This window comes from Merops nubicus, unplaced genomic scaffold, assembly GCF_000691845.1.
Source record: "Merops nubicus isolate BGI_N331 unplaced genomic scaffold, ASM69184v1 scaffold8726, whole genome shotgun sequence".
NCBI classification, from domain to species: Eukaryota; Metazoa; Chordata; class Aves; order Coraciiformes; family Meropidae; genus Merops; species Merops nubicus.
The window spans coordinates 6,113-31,427 of NW_008614291.1; the positions used below are offsets into that span (position 1 = coordinate 6,113).

Sequence of the window (25,315 nt, forward strand, 5' to 3'; positions counted from 1 at the left end):
TGCCACACACACCCACAGGAGCAGCACTGCTGCTTTGTCCCTCCAGTGGTCTGATCCTCATTTCATATAACTAGCTTAAGCACTGAAGTATGAATTTTCCAGAAATCATGTTGAATCATCAGACACTTAACAAGGATTTCTATTTAACTGGGCACTAGGACAGAACTCTCACTGTTAAATGGGCCTCAGTAAAGCAGATTACCTACTGCTGTCTTACCTGGTTGAGATGTACACAGGTATCTACTGCATCCTTCGGTCGATTACACTTCAGAAAGGCTGACACAGCTTGTTCACACATCCCCACTCTTACAAACATATAAGCTATATCCTGCAAAAAGTATTAGAACCGTGTTAAATTCGCTTCCAGATATTTAGTACCTTGTGTAGCAACTGCAATAGTATTATATTCTTGTTTAATTTAATTCCAAGAAGTTGGGAGAAAGGGGTTGTTTGCTTCATGGGTCTGATGAAGACAACACACACTGTGACACATCTTTAGAACAGTGTGCTACCTTCACACGCTGCTTCTAAGCTTAAATTCAAAATAAAAAATATATTTCAAACCAAATCATACCAGGTCTGTTTTCTTACTATTTAGAATATTCCACAAAATCTTTCTATTAGAAAGAGGTTAAAAGGAAAGTGCTATGTTTTGGTTTGGTCAGACAAACCTGCAGAGGAAATCACTGAATTAAAGCATGATGAATAATCAAGTCTTTCATGGGAACCTGGACAACAAGGGAAAGGAAGACTGATGGAGTATAAAAACAACAGCAGTATGGGACAGCAATACCAAAGTAACACCATTGTGCTTCAGTGAGTGGGTCATGTACTGCATTAGTCTTTTCTTAGCCCTCCAAAACAGGAAATTTAAAATATATACTTGGTCATAAGACGACAACAAAGAAAGGTGCTTTTTGCTTACGGGGAGCAATTGGCTGTTCTCTGGAAGTGAATTTGCAAGGTCCTCCAGTCCCTGGTAGTCCTCCAGCATGTAGTAACATTCAGCTAAACGTTCCTGGTTTCGTCCTTGAACGTAATACTGTACAGCATTTAACCTAATGAAAGAAAGGAGTGGTAGCTTCTGATACATAGGCACAAGTGAAGCTTCTCATTGTGTAAGCCTTTTGCATTTGTAAATTTAAAATTTCATTACCTGAAATAGGTAACCTTGCTTGAGACCTTTAGGAGCTAGAATTTTACTGCTTTTCTAAATCTAAGAGTTTTAATTTTCAGAAATCACTGTACTTGAGTAGTAGCAAGATTGATTCTCTGGCCATCATAAGGTTAGGAATCTTAAAACTGCATTCCCACATCTGCACAGATCGTGGCAGATAATGGGCAACAATTTAACAACTAAACTAGGCCTTTACTATCATGTCTCCACATTTTGAAACACAAGCACCAACATCTCCAAGCCTATTCTCCAAAATTACCTAAACCATCTAAAAATGAATCTTCAAAATCTAATCACAAGTTTTCAACTGCTTTGGGATGCAAGTTACTTGTGATAATATAGTCTGGGTAATTGCAGTATTAATTAATTGCTACATGGTGGAGCTCTGTGAGAACTCTGAGACAGTGCTCTGCATGCTAAAAGGGCTTAGAAGGCAACAAGAAAAGTTCCTGTTAGAAAATTTCTCTGCAAATTAACAACTACAAAGATGTCAATTCTGGCTCAGTAAGTACCTGATAGCAACATGTGTTCTGGAGAAAAATCATTATGTGCATGCACTGTTCTTAAAATCTTCCTTGGGTGCTCAGTTTGGGCAATAGCTGGAGACAGATACATGTCAGAGGCAACTCTGGACTCTTTCAAATATTTGAGGGTTTAAGCATTCTGGAAAGCTCGTGGTTAGTTTTGAAATTCACTGATATTTAATAATTTTCTCCTATTTTTAACTTTATTTTTCTTTGATACTTTCTATATCCAGCCTAACACAAGTGTATAGGTCTTTCTATTCCCCTCTCCTCCTTTGAAGTAGACAGACTTCTGGCAAAACTTTATCACCCTCATTCTTTAGATAGCTGATCAACAGCTCTCTGTTTAAAGGTATATACAGCAATGGAACATAAAGGTCTGAGCCAAGATTATCCCATGTGTTGCATCTTGCATCTTGGCTTTCCTTATGTCTGTCCCTTCTCTTAAATTAAGTCAGTTTTATCATTTCCTTTGTCACTTCCTTCTTACTAGTTCTTCTACAGAACATACCATTTCTGACGGTCTGCAAAATAATCTCCAATAGCATTGTATGCTTGTTCAAGGAGGGCATCATCTGAATCTCCTGAGCCAGTTTTCAGTAGCTGCAGTACTCGAAACCAATCTCCCAGTTTTATCCGTAGTCCAATGGCAAGATCTCTAGTGTAAACAGAAAACAGTAGGGAAAAGTCAAGGACTATAAAACAGCTAACAACACCATCTCCTACTTTTATTCGTGGCTCTCTTAATCAAAGCTTAAAAATCTCCTGTGTGCAGAAGTTATTCATGCTTCTCCATGTTTGACCACCATCTACAGGCTACACTGTACAACTGCTGCTTATTATTTCTCACTAAGCTTTTTCAGCAAAGACAGTGCTCTAGCTAATCACTTAGCGTTAATTTTTATTTCTCAGGAATATTGTAATTTTGCTCTGTTTGTTTTCATTCCTGAGCAAAAAATTCCATTGATTGGTCCACAGTTTCATCCAGAGTCCTTTCTGTCTCTCCAGAGGTTACAGTTCATTAAAAACTCTGTTGTTTGTACATGTAATTGGAAGAATGTGTACTTGGCTACTAGCTAAGAGCAACAGTACATAAATTAAACATTAGCTAAGATCTTTTGTATTTCTGGAATCCTAGCTGAAATATCAACAAAATACTTGTGAAAAAACATCCATGAACCACAGCACTACCTGGAACAGCTGAGGTTCTGCAAAGAGTTCGGAGTGTGCTGACTTTCCTATGGAACTGGTTATCTGTGGATGCAACAAAATCCTGTCTGGTCCTTTCTGCATTTCCAGAAACTAGGAAAGAGTCTTCTGTGCTAAAACACCCATTCCTTTAGGCAAGTAAATTTTGTTCCCCTGACTTTTTTTTTTTTTCTTTATTGCTGCTGAGATGACTACATACAATTACCTTCTGTCCATATCCAGATACATTCTTTCAGCTTCTTCAAACCTGCTAAAATAAGCTGCCACTTCTGCTTGCTTCATTGACTCGCTCTGCAGGTTGCCGAGACGCTTCACAAATTTAATACCCTGATAATCTTTGCAGCGTACAAAAGCTTGTTCAGCAGTCTGCAGATCCAGCTTCTGAAGAGCAGCTTCAGCCAGGAGACGCCTGTGTGAAAAACAAACACAACAGATGGAACAGCAGCTATAAGGTAGATTAAATGAGGAGCCATTTAACTAGTCATTATTTCAAGAAGACATTCAAGTTATTGCCATTTTATTGTTTACTAACTAATCTTAATTCAGTTGTATGTTTGTCCCCAGTATGTTCTGTGATCTGTCCAGTACTTGCTCAGGGAGGGATGTTCAAATAATTGCTAATATTCTTCTGTTCAGTTGTCCAAATGGACACTGGCTTGGGAGGAACAGGCAAGGTTTGAGTATTACAGTTGTCCATGGGAAATGTGTTGTTGGTCTCAATGCAGTTTCATTTAGATATTTCTATCTATGCATATATCATCAGTTTAAGCCTTGATGGCAGCTTCAGGCTGAAGGCCTCCAACTAAACTGGCCATGAAGAATAAATTATCCTTCTAATCCATCTGGATATTCCTTATACCCAGAATATACATATTGGCAGTTTGGGAAACCTTGTACCTGGTACTGCGCCACTGGTTAGTTCTGCAAATAGAGAATTTCTACCTTTAGGCCAAACTATGTCTATCTGATGCTTGAATGAGCTCTACAATTTTCTGAAATAATAAGGCTGGGTAAATTTAGGCTGGCTGATTGACACTGTGAAACAAAAGCAGTGCAGTAGTGGGGCACTGACAAAACCAGTAATGTTACTGCTGTATTCAGTGACCTAAGCCTTGCTTAGGTAGCACCAGCTCAGTATTTTTGAAGCCATTTGAGAAGGTTAGTATCACTTTTACTCAAGTGCTCATTACTGACATCAATGAAACCAAGAGAAAAGCAGTTTGGCAAATTTAATGTGACACACATGACCCTTGTTTGCTGCACTGCAGCAGCAAGAGCTCTGCCCCATTCCGATCTAGAACATATTTATGTTATATCCAGCGCTGGGGTTCATCTCCTCTGTACAAAGGCAACCTATCACATGCTTCCGTGCCTAATGGAAATTAAGTTCATGGCAATTTTTGATCTAGAACATATTTACTTACATCCAGCACTGGGGTTCATCTCCTCTGTACAAAGGTGGCCTATCACATGCTTCCGTGCATAATGGAAATTAAGTTCATGGCAATTTTGGAGCAAGGGGAACAGCATTTGACATATATTGTGTGGTATTTATGATTGAAAACTTTTACTAGATACAGCTTTTCAAAACTAATAGTCATTTTACATTAATAGGTGGTACTAGCGACAAGCATGAACAAGTTCAGTTAAAAATCTTCAGCTAGTTCAAGGCAGTAGTAAAAATGAAGACTCAAAAAACTAACATTTTACTCTATATACTCAAACTACTAAAATTACAGTACTATTACAGAAAGCTTCAACACGTAGCTATCAAATCCTGGTTTTCAGGATGCACGTTCTGGAGACAAAAGCACAACTGGATAAGAAGGAATGCTCTCTGGGACAAGCTTTTAAAGCAAGTTACCTTGGCCAGTCTCTCAGCAATTCTAAATTCTCCCCTGAACTGTCAAAATTAATAGAGAACTCTGAACATCCCTCGATGCAAGCCATATATCTAACACTGCAAGCAATCAGTTATCTTCAAAACAGAGCCAAAATTACTAAAGAAAGGTACAGAAAGAGAAACAATCTCCAGAAAGTTAAAGAGAACTGCCATCATTCAACAAAAAACTTGTCAATGAAGTTTTAGTTTCTGCTACTGACTTTCCTTAAGAGACACTCTCAGATAGAATGGTACCACTTCAGATTGCAGTTGAGCACTGTTTTGGTTTTCTTTTTTCCTCTTTTCCTTAAATGATTCTGTTTAAAGTGCACACTACTTTGGCTGGTTTTGATTTCATGTTCTGTACTTTAATACTAGATCTGTCTGAACAGGAAAAGAATGCAACAGAACACAAATTTAAAGAAAGCTGGCTTATAAAGAGATTTTTACCAAAGTCTGGGATGTGGATTGTCTTCTATGAATTGGGAAGATTCCTCAATGCCAACTTTTTCAATCAATGCTCGGCTGTCTCGCAATGACCGAATCTCAAAATTGATGATGTAATCTTTGTTAGGATGTTCAGGATTCTAACATAATGGATAAAGAAACATCATTTTATTCCATGTCACTTTTCACCCAACATAGATATCGACTGTTCAAATCATTGAGACGGACACCAACTTTTCCGACAAAGTAAATTTAATCATAGTTACCTTTAGTATTTCATCCAGAAGAACAGATTTGATTTCCAAATCTTCAAAGTTGCAAATATATCCAGAAGTTTGTATAGGTTCCTTAAAATTAAGTAAGTTACAAATGAACAAACTTGTATTCTTTCTGATTAAATCCCAACCCAATCTGTCAGCTATACATAAAGACACTTTCTTCTTCTCCAAGCAAGGATTCACCTGCATTTCCAGCAGGAACCAAATACTAAAATTATTAACATTACTGACAGTTCCATATGCAAAGACATAATTAAAAATCCTCACGTCTTCTCTAATTAAATTACAAGAGATAAAGGAGCACTTGCCAATATTTAGATTCAGCTGGACTGTGTTCTATAAATATCTTTACTAAAATTGCGTTTCTGTTTTCTAATGCATTTAAAAAATATGCTCCTGAAGATATCTCACATATTTAAGAAAAATACTACAGCATTTTTATCTTTCCAGGACTGACAGTTCATTTTACTTGTATTCCTCAACAACACTCCCACATAAGAGTTGACAGGATTTTGAGATATCCAGAAATAAATTTATATAAACACTTGCCTAATTGAACAGTAAGCACAAGAATGATACTATTCAACACTGAGCCATTAACTTGCAAGCAAATTTGTAAAATGAGTAGTTTAATTATGTTCATATTTACCTCTGGATCCAAGTTTCTGAAAACATACATTCTTGTTTTCTCCATCATTGCAAACAAATCTGGGTTATCTTTGGCCCATTTCATATCCCAGACATCCTTGCGTTCCAGTTTCAGCTGCTCACCTATCACTTGCTGTCCTGTACTGTCTACTGCCCGAGTATCCAAGTCAAAGACAGTCAAAACACCTGAAAGGTCTATGATAGCAACACGACTACAGAAAAACAAAGGAAGAAAAAAAATAAGACAGCTAAATAATAAGGTTGTAAATCTGAAGTAGTTCCCTAAGCTGGCACAGATGGCCAAATTCTGCCTCTAATCTAACACCAGTATAATTCCATCGATTCAGTGAGGTGCGTGTCATTTATCTGCACAGCAGAGAGAGACCAGACATGGAAAGAACTTTTTCCATCTGCTCATACAGGGCTTGGTCCTGCAAAGGTTCTGAAATATGCCCATTTTTCATCCTGTATTTTGAAGATTCTCAGTACTTAAGATACCAAGTTGAGTAAATTGCAGGATCTGTTCCTTAGACTTTTCTTGATAGACCCTAATATTAACAACCTTGCAGAATTGTTTCTCATTATTTACTAGAGGGCAATGAAACATATCCTTAAATTAAAAAGACAGTGCAATGAAGCAGACTTTTAGTTTCTAAACCAGCATTTCTTATATTCCTATGAAGGATATTCTTAGGGTTTTTTTCCAGACAATATGAAGGATAGTCCAACTAATGTTTGAATTCATTCACAATTTCTAAAATGTTACATTTGAAAATTTCCAGTTACATAGGTCTGCAGTGAATCTTAGTAGCCTGTATTTATTACAGTGCCATTTCAAAAGCAATTCTAAGTACTGAAAGGTAAAATTTCAAAAGCAATGTAGAACTTCAAAGTGCTCTGAGTCTTCTTCACTAGCATGGAGTCACTTAGGAAGGAAATAGTTTGGGTTCAAAATAAATTACTGTGGCTCTGACTAAACCATATTGCCTCTAAGTGAAGAATCTGGTTTTGGTCTATACCTAAAAAGATGAGTGATACACACACACATTATGAATTTTGTTTGAAATTATAAAGTTATTTTGAAGTTACTAAAATTGTCTTCCAAGGCCTCTTTAGTCAGTGTATTTTTGCCTTTTCTGCCAAGACTCTCACGCTTTGTCTTGTGTAAAAATAGCTGTTAAGTAGAAAGGAACTTCAGTATTGGCACTGCTCAAGTTTGGGAAAACCAGCCTTGCTAGAAGCATTGCCACCAGCTACAGCTTGTAACAATTGAACATGGGATGAACAAAGATTTCAGGCATTACAAGAACATAGAAATAGAAAGGAGTCTTAGAGATATAAAATTTCAGGTAATGACATAATTTTGTCAATTCATGTCAAGATCACATGAAGCTTGTATTTGGTTCATCTAATAAAGATGTTTTCATGTATATGTTTCCTTAATCTTCCCACATACATCCTAAAGAGTTTAAAAGATAAGAGAGCTTTACTCACACACATGCACAGCAATCTGATGACTAGTCAGATGTAATTAATTAGTATTAAATAAATGGTTAAGCAACCATTAATAGCAACCAAAATTAACAGTTAATAGTAAAGTAAAATTAGTACATAATTATTATATAATCACAGAAATCATAGAATTAGTATTTTCACAAATTGCAGTGGTTTATTTTAAAGCTGGATACCTGCATTAGAGGCAGATCCACAGCTTACCTGGAGTTGCAGTTCAAAGAGAGCTGATGCACACGACAGTTCAGGGTGTACTTCTGTACCATACCAACACTAGGAAGGCTGTATCTCTGAATAGTCCCAGACTCTCTTCCCTAGAGAAAAGCAATGCTTGGTTGTCCCATGAATTTTGCCATCAATAAACTCTTTTAAAAAAGGTTTCATTTATATGCTGTCCTAGACATGTGTTTTTAGATAAGTGACAGAGCAGCAATAGAAAGAGGGAATGTTATCACCCTAAAAAATTCTGAATTCTGCTATTTAAACAAGATACTCTCTTAAGATGCAACAATTTACAGATCTGCTTCAATCAGGGAGGTTAAACCGAACAGCCATAGGCCACATACATCCCACAAAAGTTTCAGAGAGCAGCAGTAGAAAGAGGGAATGTTAAATTCTGAATTCTGCTATTTAAACAAGATACTCTCTTAAGATGCAACAATTTACAGATCTGCTTCAATCAGGGAGGTTAAACCGAACAGCCATAGGCCACATACATCCCACAAAAGTTTCAGGAGCCCAGCAATTCCCCATGAGCCTTCAGACATGGCCTACCTAACAACAAAAGAACAGTGGAAAGATCCCTGTCCCATGCTGGTGGGATAGTCAGTGCTATATGGCAGTACCAGCTCGGGTCTGAAAGCAGTACAGGCAGGCAGGTAGTGCTGTCTGCATGCTAACAAGGCTCACCAATTACTTCAAGACCTGAGCTAGCTTTAAAAGTAAATGCTGTAAAACATACTCAGTATTCAAATACTTGAGTAACAGTAAACAAATATAAAGAAACCAATGTGGTTTATCTGTATTTTGCCAGACAATGCAGCCATGCTGTGGCAAGGCCAACAGCCCAAACTGAGTTTGACATCCCCAGACTGAAATGTTCACTGCCACTATTTTCTCATTCTGTTTCTGTAGACTGAAAATAAATCCAGCTTATTTTACCTGCTATTTAACCCTTATGCTGGAAATATGGCAACATTAAGTTCCGAAGTAGTCCAAACTTTATTGGCTTTTTTTTTTTTTATCCCTGCAAAGCCACCCCTAATATCCTCAGCGTAAATCACCTTTCATCTTTGACTTTTTCACATTTATATACCCTATAAACTAAAAAAGCATATTGGGTCAGAAGTTTTAGATAATCTAACCACTAATATACACTCAGCTTCAGCATATTCATTCCCTTCCTTGTAACCAAAGTCACTGATTAATTATTCTTTTAATTTTTATTTTCTCACTCCTATTCTTGAAGCACAAAAAGAATCCCATAGTCACCCACTAATTACCACATTTTTTTCATACATTTTCTTTCCCATGACCCACTGATTCCGTAAAATCCAGTCAAAGGATATAACAAAAAATAAAGGCCACAGGAAAACACTGAAAAAGCATCAAGATCTTTCTTGGGAAGGTGGATTAACTGAAGAAAATGCTCTTTTTCTACCTTTGATCTGCTCAGTTTGTTTTAAAGCCCACACATATGTCTTTTCATCTGATGATATCACTCTTACCAGATCAGAAAATTAAAAAGCACAGCAGCTGTTTGGCATGGTACAATGCCTCATACATAATGCATATGTATAATCCATAAATGCATTAATATATATACTGTATTACACACATTTTATGTTATCTATCACCACACATTACATCATTAATATGTAAAAAAACTTTGTAAATCTTTGTGCATTTACATACAGCACAGGAGAGAATTCCCAGAAATCAAATTACAGAATGAAGTCCTGACGTGGACTTTGTCAAACCCTATGTGTAAGGACTAACTCAGGCAACTAGTCTGTACTTAAACTGTAAGAACTCAGAGAACTATCCCTCCTGCAGGAAAAGTCCAGGTTAAAGGAAGAACCTGTTATCTTTGAGTACATCTAGAGATTTCATCTGTATAAATTGCAAACTGAGAAATGGTTTGACATTATGACTGCTTATGAACACATTGCAGAAGACTCTCCTGCCTGCAAGCACAAGAGACAGTTAGGAGTAAATCATGTAACTTACTACAAGTAGTATCTTATCAGATGCTGTTATTGCACAAATGGGATCTCTTGTTCCCTGAAAATACACAAGCAGCATCAATGTCAGTTTTAATGCAGCAGTTCAGATGCACTGTTTCACTTCAATACACAAGCTTGTTGCTAAGCATCCACATGAAACAGGGATATCAGACCTTGTCAGAATGCAGAACATAGATGGTTTGTGGTGTTAGCCTTTCTTATGGGTATCATGACAATAATAATATTAACAGTTTCCTTTCTCCTCCCACCCCTCCAAAAAAAATAAGAAACCTAAAATGTAACAGGTGTTTTAACAGAAAACACAAGAAGGCATCTATCCCTGACTTGAGAGCTGTATTTAATTTCAGGCACATCAGTAAGTACAAAAGCAAGCACACACAGAGTGAAAAAGGGTGAAAACAGTAGAAGCAATGACAAGGGTTACTGAGTTTCAAGAAGTGTATACTTTGTTGAAGTAAGGGGAGCTACTTCTTACCAAGAAGATGGCAGGTGCCTGCATCCTGCACCCCAGAACATACTTTTTCTATGTTCCCTACAGTTTGGTGTATATTTGCAGTAATCTATAATGACAGAGTAATGACACACTAACTAGAGGGAAGAAAAATAACTCTATGTAGAAAAGGCAGAAGTAAAGGAAAGTTTAAGTATGACCACTTCTAATAATGAAAAAACTATGAAAATAAATAAAGCAGTGTTACCTACTTCTCTTTCAAGCTACCAGTGATACCACAAGAAGCTAGTTAAGAACATAACTCACCTGAGTAGCTCTGCTGTAATCAAGGTGTCCATCACCAGATCCTGAAGGGATGTCATCAATATGATAAATTCTGTAGAAAAAGAAAGGTGGAAGAAAAAGTGAGTCCAAAAAAAGGATCATAAAGCATATAGATATCTTCAGTCCTTGGAGAAGAAACCATTGCAACTGGGAAAAAATAAAAGCTATGCCTGTTCTTATGTTCCTGTAGCATCAACTTCAATAACCCTGCTTTGTATTGATATAAAGTACTTGTCACAGCCCTGGTGGTCTATTCCACCATGATCTATAAACTTCCATTCTGCAACAAGAAGTTCCTGCAAACTATCAACCATCCCAACTCTCTCCTTTGACACATGCACTTCTATACTTCCTCAGGCTCTTCTCCATACTTAGGGAAAGCTTCACCTTCAAATCCACGAAACTTATGTATTGCTGTATTCAATGGATCAACCTAATTTCTCCTTTGCCTTAAAATGTAGCATTAGAAAAGAATGCATTAGAATGCTAGAATCATAGTTTATGCTGAATTCCAACTATTTACTTTTCCAGTATTTCTATCAAATTTACAACCTTGTCCTAGTACACGAATGACCTAACCTTGGACAACTGAAGTTACTACACCATGTACAAATAATTGCTCATTACTAAGGATATATGGTGACAAGAGATGGCAGATTTATAGAAAGATGCTATAGCATCTCTATGGAAGAAAACATAAAATAACACAAAAGAAAATCATAAAGTTGTAAGTTTGTGGAGGTGACAGAAAAGTTAATGCCACTGATGACCATCTGGGAAGGAAATACATTGGAGAAAAGATGATGTTGAACTGGGCTTGATTAGTTTGAGAGGACAGAAGTCCATAGAGGATCAGATGTCAAATACACAATCAGACACAAGTGTATTTAGAGAAGAACTAGCTGGACAGACTCTATCCTTGCAGCCATTGACACACAAAAAGCAGTAAAAGTTATCAGAGGGAAGCTGCTTAGAAATTAAGAGTATAAAGGAAGAAAAGGGGAAGGGGGAAAAGGCATCAAGACACACAGCTCTGTAAGGGAAGCACACAGCGAGCAAATGGAAACACTGAACAGGAACTAATCCAAAGAAGTCTAAGAGATTTGGATAACAAACACATTTGTTATGAAAAACTGTTCTTTGTATTTAACCTTATAGGCCTGCAAGTCAACAAATCTGAGTTAAAAAAAAAGACAAGAGTTCATATTTTAGGCATAGGAGAATCCATGGGTATCAAATATACCAATGTAAAGGAAGAAAAATAATGACAAAGTCTGAAGACAAACCTTTCTCTGCCTTCTTTTCTGGTCCTTGCTACCTGATTAATTTCCATTGCTGTGAGCTTCTTGGCCACACGGTACTGCCAGATGTAAAATGCTTCTTTTGAAGCTGCTATCACATGTGTTTTGGTCATTGTGACAAACAACGGCCCTGTTGTGAAACCCAAAGGTTGTGCAATTAGAGTGACAAGGACTGGACTAGACACCGATTTGCAAACTTTTTCCCAGGTGGGTGAAACCACATCTCCATAGGTTAAAAACAAACAAACAAAACACCAAAAAACAACAAAACTCAAACGACAACAATCCAAACCAACCAATAAACCACACCACACACAACCTTGCAGCAGTTTCCATTAATTGCTAAGAAATTTCACTGGGGCCTTGTGACCTTGTTCAGAAGAACAAAGAAATTCTTTACAAGTTCCAACATTAAAATTAACACTTTTCTCCCTGCTGTTGTTTCAGCAAATTTCCATGTACTGCTGCAGAAGACATCAAATACATATAGAGAAATTTTCAGATTAATGACCAGTTTAGGTATCTCTCAAAAACTCTGACAAGGTACATGAAATACCTCCATATCTGATGTATTTGTAAATATTCAAGTATAAATAAAAGGACTACTCAAAAGCTGATAATCTAGAAGAGATTCTTTGATTAGTACCACTTAAAAACAGTTAATGAATTTTGAATTCGACAAGATGTAAAAATCCTCTATCTTAATAGCTGGGCCAAATGATTCTTTATCTGCATGGCAGCAAATCAAATATTTAGCAAAGTGAGCACTTAGTATTACTTCATTGCACACAAAGATCACAGCTGTAGAAAGGCAGAGTATTTATTTTACTTTAGCCCTAAGCCCATTTAGAATGTGGATAAATTCCTTATCTTGTTCCTGCTGTCAATGCTCAGTGAGCAAATTTTTTAAAATACATATGCATTCAAACCATTACATTATTCTTTGCAATATCCTGTCTGGACTGTATTGTGGCTCTTTTTGCTTCCCTTTTAAAATCCTTTGTTTCATCTTTCTGAAAACCAGTGAACGCACATAAAAAAGCAACGAAAAATGTAGAAACCTATTAAATCCCCCAGTGTTTTCAGATTCTATAAATAAATCATGCTACCAGACAAATTCAAGAGAATTGTGTAGCCCAGGCTGTTAGTGAAACACTGACTCATACAAATAACGTGCTGTGAGCACAAAATCTGATTCTTCGACAGTGAATGTCAGTTTCTTTCTGTATTTTAGAACAGAACTCTGGAGGGAGCTATAAGCCTGCCATAAATCAATGCTACAAGAGACAGATGGGGGAAGATTGAACAGATTTTACTTCTTTGAAACCAAGAGAATTATATAAACTACCTGATGGCTGTAGAATACTTTGGAGCATAAATGTAAATAGTGGTTAAGAAGGCTTAGTGATGAGGCTTAACATGTGAGCAGTACAGTTGTTTACATTGTAGGCAACTCAGTGGTTTTTTACAACACATTCATGGCAATAACTAGTCACATAGTACTGGCGACAGGCTCTTCTGTTTCATTAACAGCATTAATATATTTTATGTATTTCCTCTGTTCTTTTATTACCTTGCAGCTGTACATGTCATAACAATCATTGCTTGTATCCTTTAAAAATGAAACATTCGGATCTCCTGGCCTGTGGGGGAATAAGGTTTCCTCTTGCTCCAATTACAGAATTTTAGTACTACGTCTCATATTTGGGCTCAGCTTAGTCCATGTTTAAACATTTTACTTCAGGACAACGCCAAACCAACTCCAGATCTGAAAGCCATGGGCATTCCTCAGACTCACCAGGTGACTCCCCATTTTACAGCTTCCATGGAGCCTAAACTTCCTCTTTTGTACACACCCTGAAGAACCCCAACCTGGGAAAGAAAAGGATGTTTGCATAAACCCTGTTGTGATCCAGAAACAAGGTGGCGACACATCTATGCTTTCTCCAAAGAAATACAATCAATTAGGCCTTTTATGAACATGCCTAGGACCTTAGCTCATTGATGCTGTCAAAAAAAACAACCCTGCTCACCAAGACCTGACACTTTTCCCTACCACTGCTCTTCTCGCAGCTCTAGCAGAAGCTTGACCAGAGTAAGCTAGATCCTTTCATTCATCTATCTGACCTCAAAATTAAATAAATAAAAGATTAGTTTAGGCTGGATTAAAGACAAAATCACCAATGCTGGAGAGGGCAGGAAGGGGCAGCCAGCATGGAGGGCAGGTCCTTCCCCTTTGCAACAGCAGGCTGAACAATGATGGGACCTAAGCCAAATGTGAAAACACAGGGGGACGGATACAGCACACAATCAACAGGATCAGATCCATTAAAAAACCCACATCTGGAACAGCAGTTTCTACAGAACCAATGCTTTTACAAAATTGCCTATACAGCTTAAACAATTGCATAGAAGCAGGACACAAGGGATTGTTTCTAGAATTGCTTTAGCATTTTATACCGGACAGTCATTAAATAAGCAAGCACTTGGTTTTAGCAGCAAGTGCTGCTCACTTGGGCATCAGTGACCTTCAAAGATTTCATGCTCAGACTATTAAGCAGACAGAAAAGCAAGCGCCTTAAGTGAGAAGGAGGCAAGAGATTTGGACACTCCTCTACTCAGCATTGCTATGGCACAGCAGCATTCCATGCTACACATGGACTTCTTAGATTGTCTGGCTCTTCCCACTGGTTCTGCAGATAGCTAACTTCAGTATAAATGTCTTCATACTTAATTTTCAGGGTAATTTTCAGACCCTGAAAATGTGCATGGAAAATACTTAAACAAGTGCCTTACTTTTCAGTGACCAAATACTAAAAAGGATTAAACCCACCATCCCATCAAAACACCACCAACATGCAGAACAACTGCCCTTTAAGTTTTCTCTGGCCCTTCTTTCTCTTCTCACCTCGTTTCTCTTCACTGTTCCTTCATAAAACCTCCTCCCGGAAAGAAAGAAACCTTACTTCTTAGATAACCAGGAATTTCAAATAACCTTCTAAAATGTCTGTATTTCATCCACACTCACTCCAAAACAGTTAAAAAACATCTGCTTTCATGCCTAATCTTTTTTGAATAGTAGACAGAAACAAACCTAATGCGTGACGCTATTACGCTGCCGCATGACATAACCAAGACACTTTGCAGTATATGACACAGGACATACAAACACAAGACAGAGACACAAACACAAGAGAGAGACACAAACACAAGTAATCCCACCTAAATCTGATGCAAAGGAAGCTATCTGATAGATGGACAAGAAATCTACCCTGTTGTTTTCACACAAGCCTGTTACAGGCTGTGTCTGAAAGACTACACAAACTTCATCTACCTATTTTTAGAGCTTCAATCAAGTGTATCCAGAATCATCAGCTCACAAATAGAAGAAAATGTCAGACAGCAGCAGGGACAACTGAAGAATGACCACAGTTTACAGAACATGAAGAATTACTAAAACCAGGTTATAGTTTACTTTAAAACGATCAACTTGAAGTAACACCAATTCAAGTGTTGTTTCACATGTCCTTCTGTCATCCTTGTTAGGGCATCCAGGAGGGAGGTGAGACACCTGAGCATGACTCCAGCACTCTGCCTCTAACCCACCTGTGTGTTGCTCAGGCTGTTGGATTCTCTTCCCTAGGCACTAACACACATGTGGAAGAAAAGTCAGCACTTCACTAGGCCACTGCTTCTAAGCTCATGTAAGATGATATAATCCAGCCTGAGCAACATTTTCTTAGCAGATACCATCTGTTGTGTTTCTATTAAAAAGACATTATATAACAAGATATTTAACCTTCTGTAGTTTATATTTAGTTATTCATGAAAGGAGTTTTGACAGAAAGCCTGTGAAACAAGCGCAGAAAAAAACTGTGTTGGTTCATTTTTGTACCTTAGTAGGATGGAATAGAACCGTGCTGGACAATGGAGAAAAGACTAGTGTATGGGCTGGCAAACACTAGCTGTTGTGAAAGTCCCTAAAAACAAGGCACAGGAAGCAAAGGAAGAAAAATGCCCTTGGACAAAAATAAAGAGCACCATGAGGAAGAGGTCTAACATGTACCCATTCATCAATGTCTAAACAAACTAAAGTGATGGCCTTTCACCAGATACTGACTGATTATCCCTTTTTTGCCACTGTGAGCAGACACAAGCATTATAAAGTTAACAACATAATTAAAAATTCAACAGAATAAAGAGAATGAGCACCTTTTCCTTCTGAGCCATTCTTGAACTATTGGCTTAGAGCCCCACAACAACAGATTTGCATCTCCTGGGGGTGAATCAGACATTGTGCACTGTCACAATTTGCCAGTAGGAAATTAATAGTAATTTGTCGAAACAATATGTTTCAGGACAAAAAGATCATGATTTCATCAGAAAAAAATGCACCAACTGGAATCTTAAAAGAATTTAGAGAAAGATCTTCTGCCTTTAAGGTTTTACCAGGTCTTCTCTCTCTGTTGACCTCAGTGAGGCCAGCCAGCTGCTTAAGTTCAGCACCCAGTCAAACAGGAACAATTATACTTCTGCTGCCAAGAAGCTCCAACTGTGCTGAAGAGGAGGACACTGCACACGAACACCTTGACTGTGGAGTAGTGTCTATGCCTCCCACAAACCAACATTATGTTACAAATATTTCAAGTTATTCTATAAAGCTGTATCTTCACAGGTTACAAAAAAGGAAAGCAACTATGTTCAAATCTGTGTAATGTGTTCCAAGTGTTGTGTTCCAAAAGTTCACAGGTGTTTGCATTTCACTACCACCTTCAACCCCTTCCCTAAGTTTGGTGGGCTAGCTTTAAAGAAATTTTACAGGATGCATATATTGAAAAAAAAAAAAATTGAATCTTGGCTGTGGTCATTATAGAGCAATGAAAGATTTGCTTGTTATATTTGAACTACTGAGACTACAGAAATTTTTCAGGACTCAAAAAGACAAATATTCCCAGCCTCAAGCGTATGCCTGTTGCTGAGTTGAAGGCTAGAATGCCAAGAAATTTCACAAATGAACTCAGAGTAGGAAAGAGCATTGTAAATCCATGCACCAAACTGATCCTCTGACACTGGAGGGAAAGAAGCAGACTGCACAAAGCTTACTTCAGCTAAAGGAAGAGAAGCTTTTTCCAGATTGTTTTATCTTTCAACACAAGTCAAATACAATTGGAACATCAATATTTTTCAATTAAATAGCATTTTTCTTTAACTGTTTTTAGTAATTGGAGAAAAGTCTTTTCTTGTGTACAGACAGCTGTAGGAGACAGGTGGTAATGGAGGTACCATAAAGAAACCAGTACCTTTGTTTTTAATATAAATAGAACTATCACAGATAGATTTAGAAACCTCCCATAAACAGCACACTAGAAAAATGCAAAGAAGAGAGTTTGTATGCAGAGTTAGAGGTGTACATGCAAAGCTAATTTTGACCATTGAGTGGGATATGTCTCACCTAATTTTAGACATCTCAGACAGATGAGCTGGTTGCCTTGGGCTTCTTTGTACCCAATGGAGAGCAAAAAGGCCCCTTTCAGAAATGATTCATTGAACTTATTTTAGATATCAGCTGTAGAAATGAGATTAACTACTCTCTATAAATCCTCAAATCATCCTTCTGCTGCCACAATCCTACCTGTCAAGTACATCCAGGAGACTAGCAGACACATACAGTATAGACATCTGATCAGGAGAGGGGACAGGGCAGGTGGGACAACAGACCCACACCCACACCTCTACCACCCATCACATCATCTTAGCTGAGTGCACAGTTTTGTATTGTGTTCCCTCCATCCACTGTAAGACTCTTGGGATTGAATGCCCTGGACGTTTTACTCCTTCAGATTCTGATACACCACCACCATTGTACAAGGTCACAAGAGGTCATCAAATTGACATAAACAGAAATTATGAGACTAAAAAGCACCATGATATTTCGTATACACGCCAGGTGATAAAGAAGTCCAACTCATTCATCAGAGGAGGATACTCTTCATTTTAATTATGATCTACAATATAGTACATGAATTTCACCATACATCCTTGGCTCACTGCTGATCTCCTGCTATCACTGAAAAGCTGAACAATGTTAGAAAGTGACACAAACCTAGTTTAATATGTAAATAAAAAATAAAACTGTTTAGTAGCACTAGTTGAGGAAAATAATCATCTTTTGTAATCACAACTATTTCTATTCTTTGGTCTATTCCTTTTTCTTACCTACATTCTTCTGTAAGTTGTTACTTCCTTGTTTTACAGGTCTCCACCTTACTTTCCTCATCATTTATATCTTACCAAAACTTTGCTAGACACATGTATTTTATCAGACAGAATGGCTGGGGTTTTATCATTTCATTCTAACAGCAAGTATTAGCACTATGACTTGGGGCTCATTTCTTCGTGACTCATTTAAGCAGAAGAGTTACTTTTTGCAGAGAGGATGAAACCATGGCTCTAGAAGGCCGTTTACATTGAAAAACATTCACAAGGTTTCTTGGCATAATAGCTACCTTTCTTTTGGGCAGAGATAGGGAAAAGATTTTGCTTTGTTTAAAAATTAAACCTCATTTCTGCAGAAGCAGACCATGTAAATTCCAAAACTATATACGTGTGAAGTCAACACCTTTACATTAATAAAATAAGAGAGAAGGAATTCTTCCAACTTTACAATAAGCCATTTGTTTTTATCCATAACCTGTTTCAATATAGCTATGCTCCTCTGCTGCACCAGCCATGCACAGAATTTTTTTCCAGAGTATTTTAGTGTGCTCAGAAAGTGCTCTAACACTGAGCACTGCAGTGGTATAGTGTATCCCACCCTCCTCAAATAGTGGAATCACACTGATGTCCACTGCCAAACACACCTTCTACTTATCATCATGTTAGCTAAGAGGTTCTAAAAATAAAAATAAGTTTGTACTTCACTGTGAAACAATTATACTCTCCTCTCTCATTCAAAAGTAAATAAATATTTTTGCTAAAATTTAATTACAAATGATTTAGCTTTCCAACAAAACAGAAAAGTTAATCAAAGAATCAATCTTCAAAAAGAAAGCTGCAATTGGAGCTCACTGTCTATTCTGAATCTAAATTCATATCTATTTGGATAACAAACAAAAAAAAAAGTCAAAACCAGTACAGACAAAAGTGGATTAATTAGTCAGAAAGCTGCTTAATTTGTCAGTTTGTCTGCACTTCCCTCAAGGAAAAAAAATATCATTGACCTTTATTCTTTAGCAAAACTCCTAGGAAACAGTGGTTTGCAGTTACTTGGCAATGTTTCGTACCACACTTGAAGCAAACGAGCAGGACAGAAAGCCTGGAACTCAGACTTATTTAGGATTTGGGGGTATTTTTGTACTTCTATTACAACCCACAATTTTATTTGATTTTTAATTTATAATCTGAAACTACTTCAATTACTCTGAGAAAAAGGACCCTCTTCAAAAAAAGAGTACATTTTTTTAAAAAGGGTTTGAATTACCACTGTTGTGAAGGAAAATCTGATGTGACCAAGAACATTTATGTAAAACTAAAAAATAACAATTTTTTACAATTCTATTATAAATAGTTTCTATTAACTGGAAAAAAAACAGTTTAAATTTAGCCAGCTTTTACAATTCCTTTCACAAGGAATAGGTTTTATAAGCTACTATATTTATTACCAGAGTAATTAATAGGTCATTTCCAACACAAATTACAGTTCACAACATGGGAATCCCTGATTACATGTTTATTTGTTACAACCATGGGTAAAACAGGTCACAACACTTGGCTGCAAGGAGTGTTACCACACAGTGACTGACTGAACAACAGACTTGCATAAGAAATTCTTTATAAAGACTTGGGGGGGGCAGAAAAAAAACCACCAAATCCCACAGTATAAGATTACTGCAAATTACTTACCAATATCAACGTATTTAGGGTCCAAAGGAGTGCCAATAGAATTGCAGAGAACCAGAACATACTGTAAGGAAATAAAACCAAGTGTCATTGCTACCAAAGGTTTTGTAAGTGAGTAACATGTAGAAGGTTTTCTGTGAAGGTGTGTATCTCATAATCCACGTTTCACGCAATCTAATGCTGACCAGCAACGGAAAACAGAGACCATGACTGCAGCAAATATAAAGCAGCAGAAGAACAAGAGTAATGAGATAGCTGCCAATTAGCAGTATAAACAAAGCCAACACAAAACGAGAAAATGACCATCTGCTTTAAGCAAAGGAGCAAATCTACCAGGCAAAATAGAATACACAGGACATACCAGCAGCAGAGTGCACAGAAAACACGTGGGCAAGACAGCCTTGTCTCACCCCTGCTCTGGGGGCAGACCCTGTACTGCAGGGATTTACTGGGGTCATACCCCAGAAGTTTCCCAGTGCCTCAGCTCTCATCCAGCTGTCCACACAAAAGATAATCCAACAAACGACCTCAGGCCCCCTCGCTAGCTGCCACAAGTCAGGACCCCTGCTCCATCCTTTGCAGACTTCCATCTCCTCAGACACCCCAGAGAGCTACAAGGTGGGCAGGACTGTGAGCAGGGCTACCCACCGTGTCACAGGCACTGCAAAACTGCCCAGTTTTGGTAGTTCCACCCTGCTTGTAGTCCTGCTCGGGAAGGCTTTGATGGCACATGCACATCAGATTGGGCTGCTCAACCCAACAAGATGCAAATCCATACAAACTGACCTCGACCCCAATGCTTCACTGTCATGGGCAAAGCATTTACTTTGCCAGACCTAAATAAAGGATTAAACAGCTTTAGCATGACTGCACAGGGAAATAAGAATGTCTCCAATGAGAACTGTGGAAAGTAAATAGCAATTTTCACTGTAAAGACTTTAGATTTTTATTTTTTTGTTTAATAAATATAGGGCTGCCAAAACCTGAATTGCCTAAAATCTGTTATCCTGGCTTTCCAGGAAATGTATGATAATTAATTCTTCATAGCTCCTTCACCTCCTGAACAATTCATGTAAATGTGGCAGCAGATTACAGCAACTGTACATCTCACCCCTTTAAACCAACAGATTGATAGCTTATGAATCACATGAGAATGGCAGAATTTAGGGTTTCAGCTAATGTATGAACTTCTTTCTTTCAAATAAAAATATCTCAATAAGGATTTCTTTTCATTAAATAATTTATTTTGCTGATTCTGACACCAATAAGCACCTTTCAAAACCAGTATTTTTATTTCTTTGTTCATGAGTTAAACTTTCCACCACCATTCTTATTTCTCATTTCCAAAAATATATATTGTGCCAGCACCTCTGTAGGAAACCATACCTGGCTTTTAAAGCTATTTATTGTTTGCTTCCATTATGTTTATTTTAATTCTTCTTTGGTAAATTATCCAAACATTCACTCTTTATGCTCTTTTATGCCCTTTTTACTTATTTCTGAGACTCTTAAGTCAGTAGAGATGAGACTGCCACAGGCAATGGAGTAACAGCATCCAAGACAGAGGCTGCAAGAGCTACGCAGGCTGATGCTGGGAGTTTTATCATTGTCTGATTTATCAAAGCAGAAAGCTCAAAGCTTGCTATGGGTAACAACATCAAGTTCTTCCTAACTTACTGACATTCACATCTGCTTGCAATACATTTGAGCACTTGCTGCTGAAATGAGACTTCTTCCCCCCTTCAACTATTGCTGTACATTTCACCGTCTTGAAATCACAATCCTGATATCCAAAATCTATTGCAAAAACAAATCTCTTTTTCAGAAAGCAACTCTACTGAACTGACAAGCTTGTTCATTGCATTTCCTAAAAGCTGTCCCCCACAGTGTTAATAATTACACTGGAGCCATTTAGAAATAATTGTAAGATGCTTATTATCTGTAATTCTCAGATGCTAAAATTAAATCTCTTACTTATGTTCAAGAAAGTTACATGAAGCCCCTCCACTTGTTTCCCATTCTAAAAATACAGCCCAGAAAAGTCTCATTTTATTGAACTCAATTTCACCCAATGCTTTTGGCCATGTATACCATATTTTCAACCCATATGACAGTACATAAGTTATTGCACAGTCAAGCACAGCAGCACTAAAGCATTTTTTTTACCGTTGCACCCATTGGCTCCATCTCATGCTCCTCCTTTGTAAGCAATATACAAGTGATACAGGAAACAATTCAGAAGTGAATGTTGTAAGAGAAACCCTGTAACAGCACCATGCTAACCAAACCTACATGAACAAAAGGACATGTTTATGGTATCATTTGGCCTTACATTTAAAACAAGCAAATAAATGGAGCAGTCTGTAGTAACATGTAATTTATACCACCTAAAAAACTAACCTTTTTTCCCCACTTCTGATCAATTAAATATTCATTACCATTCTGATGGTCTCCTGCTTTTAGCTTGTCTTTGGAAAACCATTCTAAATATTTCTAAAGAAACATTAATTTGGAAGGCTGCCATCTTCATTAAGTTACTAATGGTTACAAGGAGTTAAAACACAGAGGCAGTTAATCAATTCTGCACATTTTTGTTATTACTTTGTTGAGGTTCTGTGTTTTTAAACACTGACCCATTCAAGTGCCATTCTGTCAAATGACAACTGAATGACATACTTGAGACAAATTCAGAATTTTACATTTCATCTTGTTCTGGTTGTAAAGCACTGACACATGGAACAGAGCATTTCAAGTGAAAATTAAAAGAAATATTTTACCTGAGGTAGATTTTCATCTGCTTTAGTTGCTAAAACACAGAAGTCTCCATAAGTTGTTATGGAAATCAAGCTCTTGACATATTTCACATACTTCTCATTGTTTTTTGTGTCCCAAAAGACTACACAGTATTCTGGACGATCAGGTCGAGTGTATGCATAAACAACTGTATTGGAGCAGTAACCCCACTGCCAAGACAGACAATTTTGATAAAACCTATCAGAAACTGTAAGAATACAGCAATTATTCACAGCTGTGAAGGAAAGTGTTTATTTCATATACACACAATCAGTACTCAATATTCTTTGCCTGTCAAGTGATGAACTGATTTACTAAAAGCATGTGAACACAGCTCCAGTAGTAAAGTTGTTATTTGCATGATTTTAATCTGGAAAAAGCAGCCTTCCCACCATGCAGAACAACCTAGCACAATCAGGACTGGAGGACCAGCCTCAAAATGTGACAAGCTCTTGCTGCCTCTTGTTTCTTCCTTGCTCAGCAGGTACACAGAAATACCCACTGTGATGATGGGTTTTGCTCTGAAAATGCTCATTCTGTGACTATTGATTTGGAAACCCAAAGTTCATTTCCCAAGGGAAATATAATAAACACCTCAAACAATTCAGTGCAATTCCTGAAGTAGATAAAAAAAGCAATTGTATTTGAGCACTGTAACAACTCATATTGCCTCTTCCATGTTAGTAACATGAGAAAAACCCTTCCTTCCCCCCAGAATATAACTATTCATGTAACAAGTAGGAGAAAGGGCAAAAAGGCAAAAGAAGAAATGGAATATCCACTGTAAAAACCATGAAGTTTTATTTTATTGCATTCCAGTGACTTAATTTATAGATATTAATAATGAAAACCCTTTCTAACATAGCAGAATCAGAAAATATCTCAGAAAGGAGGTGAAGCTGACAAGTAAATACAACATAAAGCAAAGCACTTAAGGATGATGCAATTGTAGTAGAACTAATAGAATTCTGTGCCTCAGCAGTTACTGGAGAGAGAACAGAATGGCTGTTAAGAGAGTTGGCCAGAAGGGTTCCCACACTCTGCAGGGAATGAAACGGAGACAAACTGAAGTATGAGCAAAAAAACTTCTAGAACAGATCTATAAATGGAATGGTAAAAAATTGTCAGAACCCAAAGTTTTTCACTCAAGTAGAGTCCTTCAGGAATTCAAATACAGTGCTGTGGAGTACAGCCTGAAGAACAGGAGAGGGCAGATGTGAAAAGCATTGTGATTCTGGCAATCACAAGTCTGATAGATCTACTTGGATTTTTGAAAAAACCAAGTTCATTTTGGATACAGGAAGGAAAAAAAAATTATTGGAATAAATGTAGGTTCTGACAAGAGAGAGCACTACCCACAGCATCTTTCCCAGAGATGCAAACTGAACTTATACTATTCTGAATATTCAAAATTTATATGAAAGGAGTAAGTTTGAGTTAACAACTCAGCAACCTGTGAATCATGTTTGTCAAATGTAAAACTGATTTCAAGAAGTGGCAAAAGACCCCAGAATGCTGGATGATGAGGACATAAAGTTAAATCCAACATAGATTTGAACAAGGTAATATATACCAGAAGAAATGTAACTACAGCTATAGACTCTAATTTAGTGCTACAACTCCAAAAAGATACCATGTAAACTATGAATTGTTTAGAAAAGATGTGCTCAATTCATAGCTTTTACTGTCATATTAATTCAGAAATGCCTTTGTCTTACTACAGTAATTCTTGAAAAATACAAGAAACCAGATTATTCAGTAGATTGGTAATATGATACTAACACTTCATCTCCAGGTCATTAATTCTAACCCAGCCTAAATTAATGACAGCTTTTAATCACTACCATTTGATGACTGCCACCTCTTAGAATATCTAGTTCCTAAAAGGGAGTTACTGGTATCATCAGAAAGAACATAGTGGTCCTAATGTGTATTTATTTATTCAAGAACAACACATATCATTCACCATTAAAATATTTAACATTGGAAGTGAGTATACTACCAACAGGTTAAGAGTTTATTTGCTGCAGAAGTAAATTAATTTGAGCACATTTTTTTCCTGTTTAAATATGCCAAAGGAGGAAAAAAAAAAAGAGGCCTTACACCTGCAGTTTCCAAAATTAAGGAAATATTACTCATTTGCAAACTGTGCCAGATCTTGAAATACACATGGTCTCACAGATACTGATGAGTTTAAGAAAAAGCAATAGGCTTGTATTCCAGCTGTTACACATCTCCCAGAGTAAACATGAGGTAGCATTTCCTGCAAGACTAATTCCCAGCTCAAATTTCCAAAGTCTTTTCCAGCAGATCTATTACAACAAGCTTGAGATTGCTCCCTAGCAGATTTGTGTTTATAGCTCCCTGAACAATGATTTTTCAGAACTGAGAGTAACAACACATTTCAGTATAGCTGTAGTATGTTCCTCACATTTTACTCTCTCTCTCTTTAACCACAGTAGTTATACACTGACAATTAAAGAATGTGTCCTATGCTGGAAAAGGAGTATATAATACTGTAAACTGGACAGAAGATGATTGGGGGCTGGAGTACCTCCCCTGTGAAGACAGGTTAAGAGAGTTGGGTTTGTTCAGCCTGGAGAAGGCTCTAGGGAGACCTTACA

General features: G+C 37.3%; 1 protein-coding gene across 2 annotated transcripts in view; it reads right to left on the minus strand.

Annotated features, from left to right (window-relative positions):
* The window catches only part of WDR35 (WD repeat domain 35), a 40,202-nt gene that overhangs the window by 5,588 nt on the left and 9,299 nt on the right, over positions 1 to 25,315 (minus strand). Inside the window, exons 10-23 of one of the 2 annotated variants that reach the window (XM_008942170.1) lie at positions 22,676 to 22,861; positions 22,065 to 22,097; positions 19,902 to 19,962; positions 11,985 to 12,129; positions 10,681 to 10,750; positions 9,907 to 9,960; positions 7,882 to 7,991; positions 6,167 to 6,377; positions 5,506 to 5,586; positions 5,243 to 5,379; positions 3,116 to 3,319; positions 2,213 to 2,359; positions 926 to 1,058; positions 218 to 328 (exon numbers count right to left, since the gene is read on the minus strand). In XM_008942170.1, coding sequence (XP_008940418.1) covers positions 218 to 328; positions 926 to 1,058; positions 2,213 to 2,359; positions 3,116 to 3,319; positions 5,243 to 5,379; positions 5,506 to 5,586; positions 6,167 to 6,377; positions 7,882 to 7,991; positions 9,907 to 9,960; positions 10,681 to 10,750; positions 11,985 to 12,129; positions 19,902 to 19,962; positions 22,065 to 22,097; positions 22,676 to 22,861 — 1,683 coding nt within the window. The remainder of the gene's footprint in view (positions 1 to 217; positions 329 to 925; positions 1,059 to 2,212; positions 2,360 to 3,115; positions 3,320 to 5,242; positions 5,380 to 5,505; positions 5,587 to 6,166; positions 6,378 to 7,881; positions 7,992 to 9,906; positions 9,961 to 10,680; positions 10,751 to 11,984; positions 12,130 to 19,901; positions 19,963 to 22,064; positions 22,098 to 22,675; positions 22,862 to 25,315) is intronic. The other variant, XM_008942171.1, reaches the window with a different exon arrangement.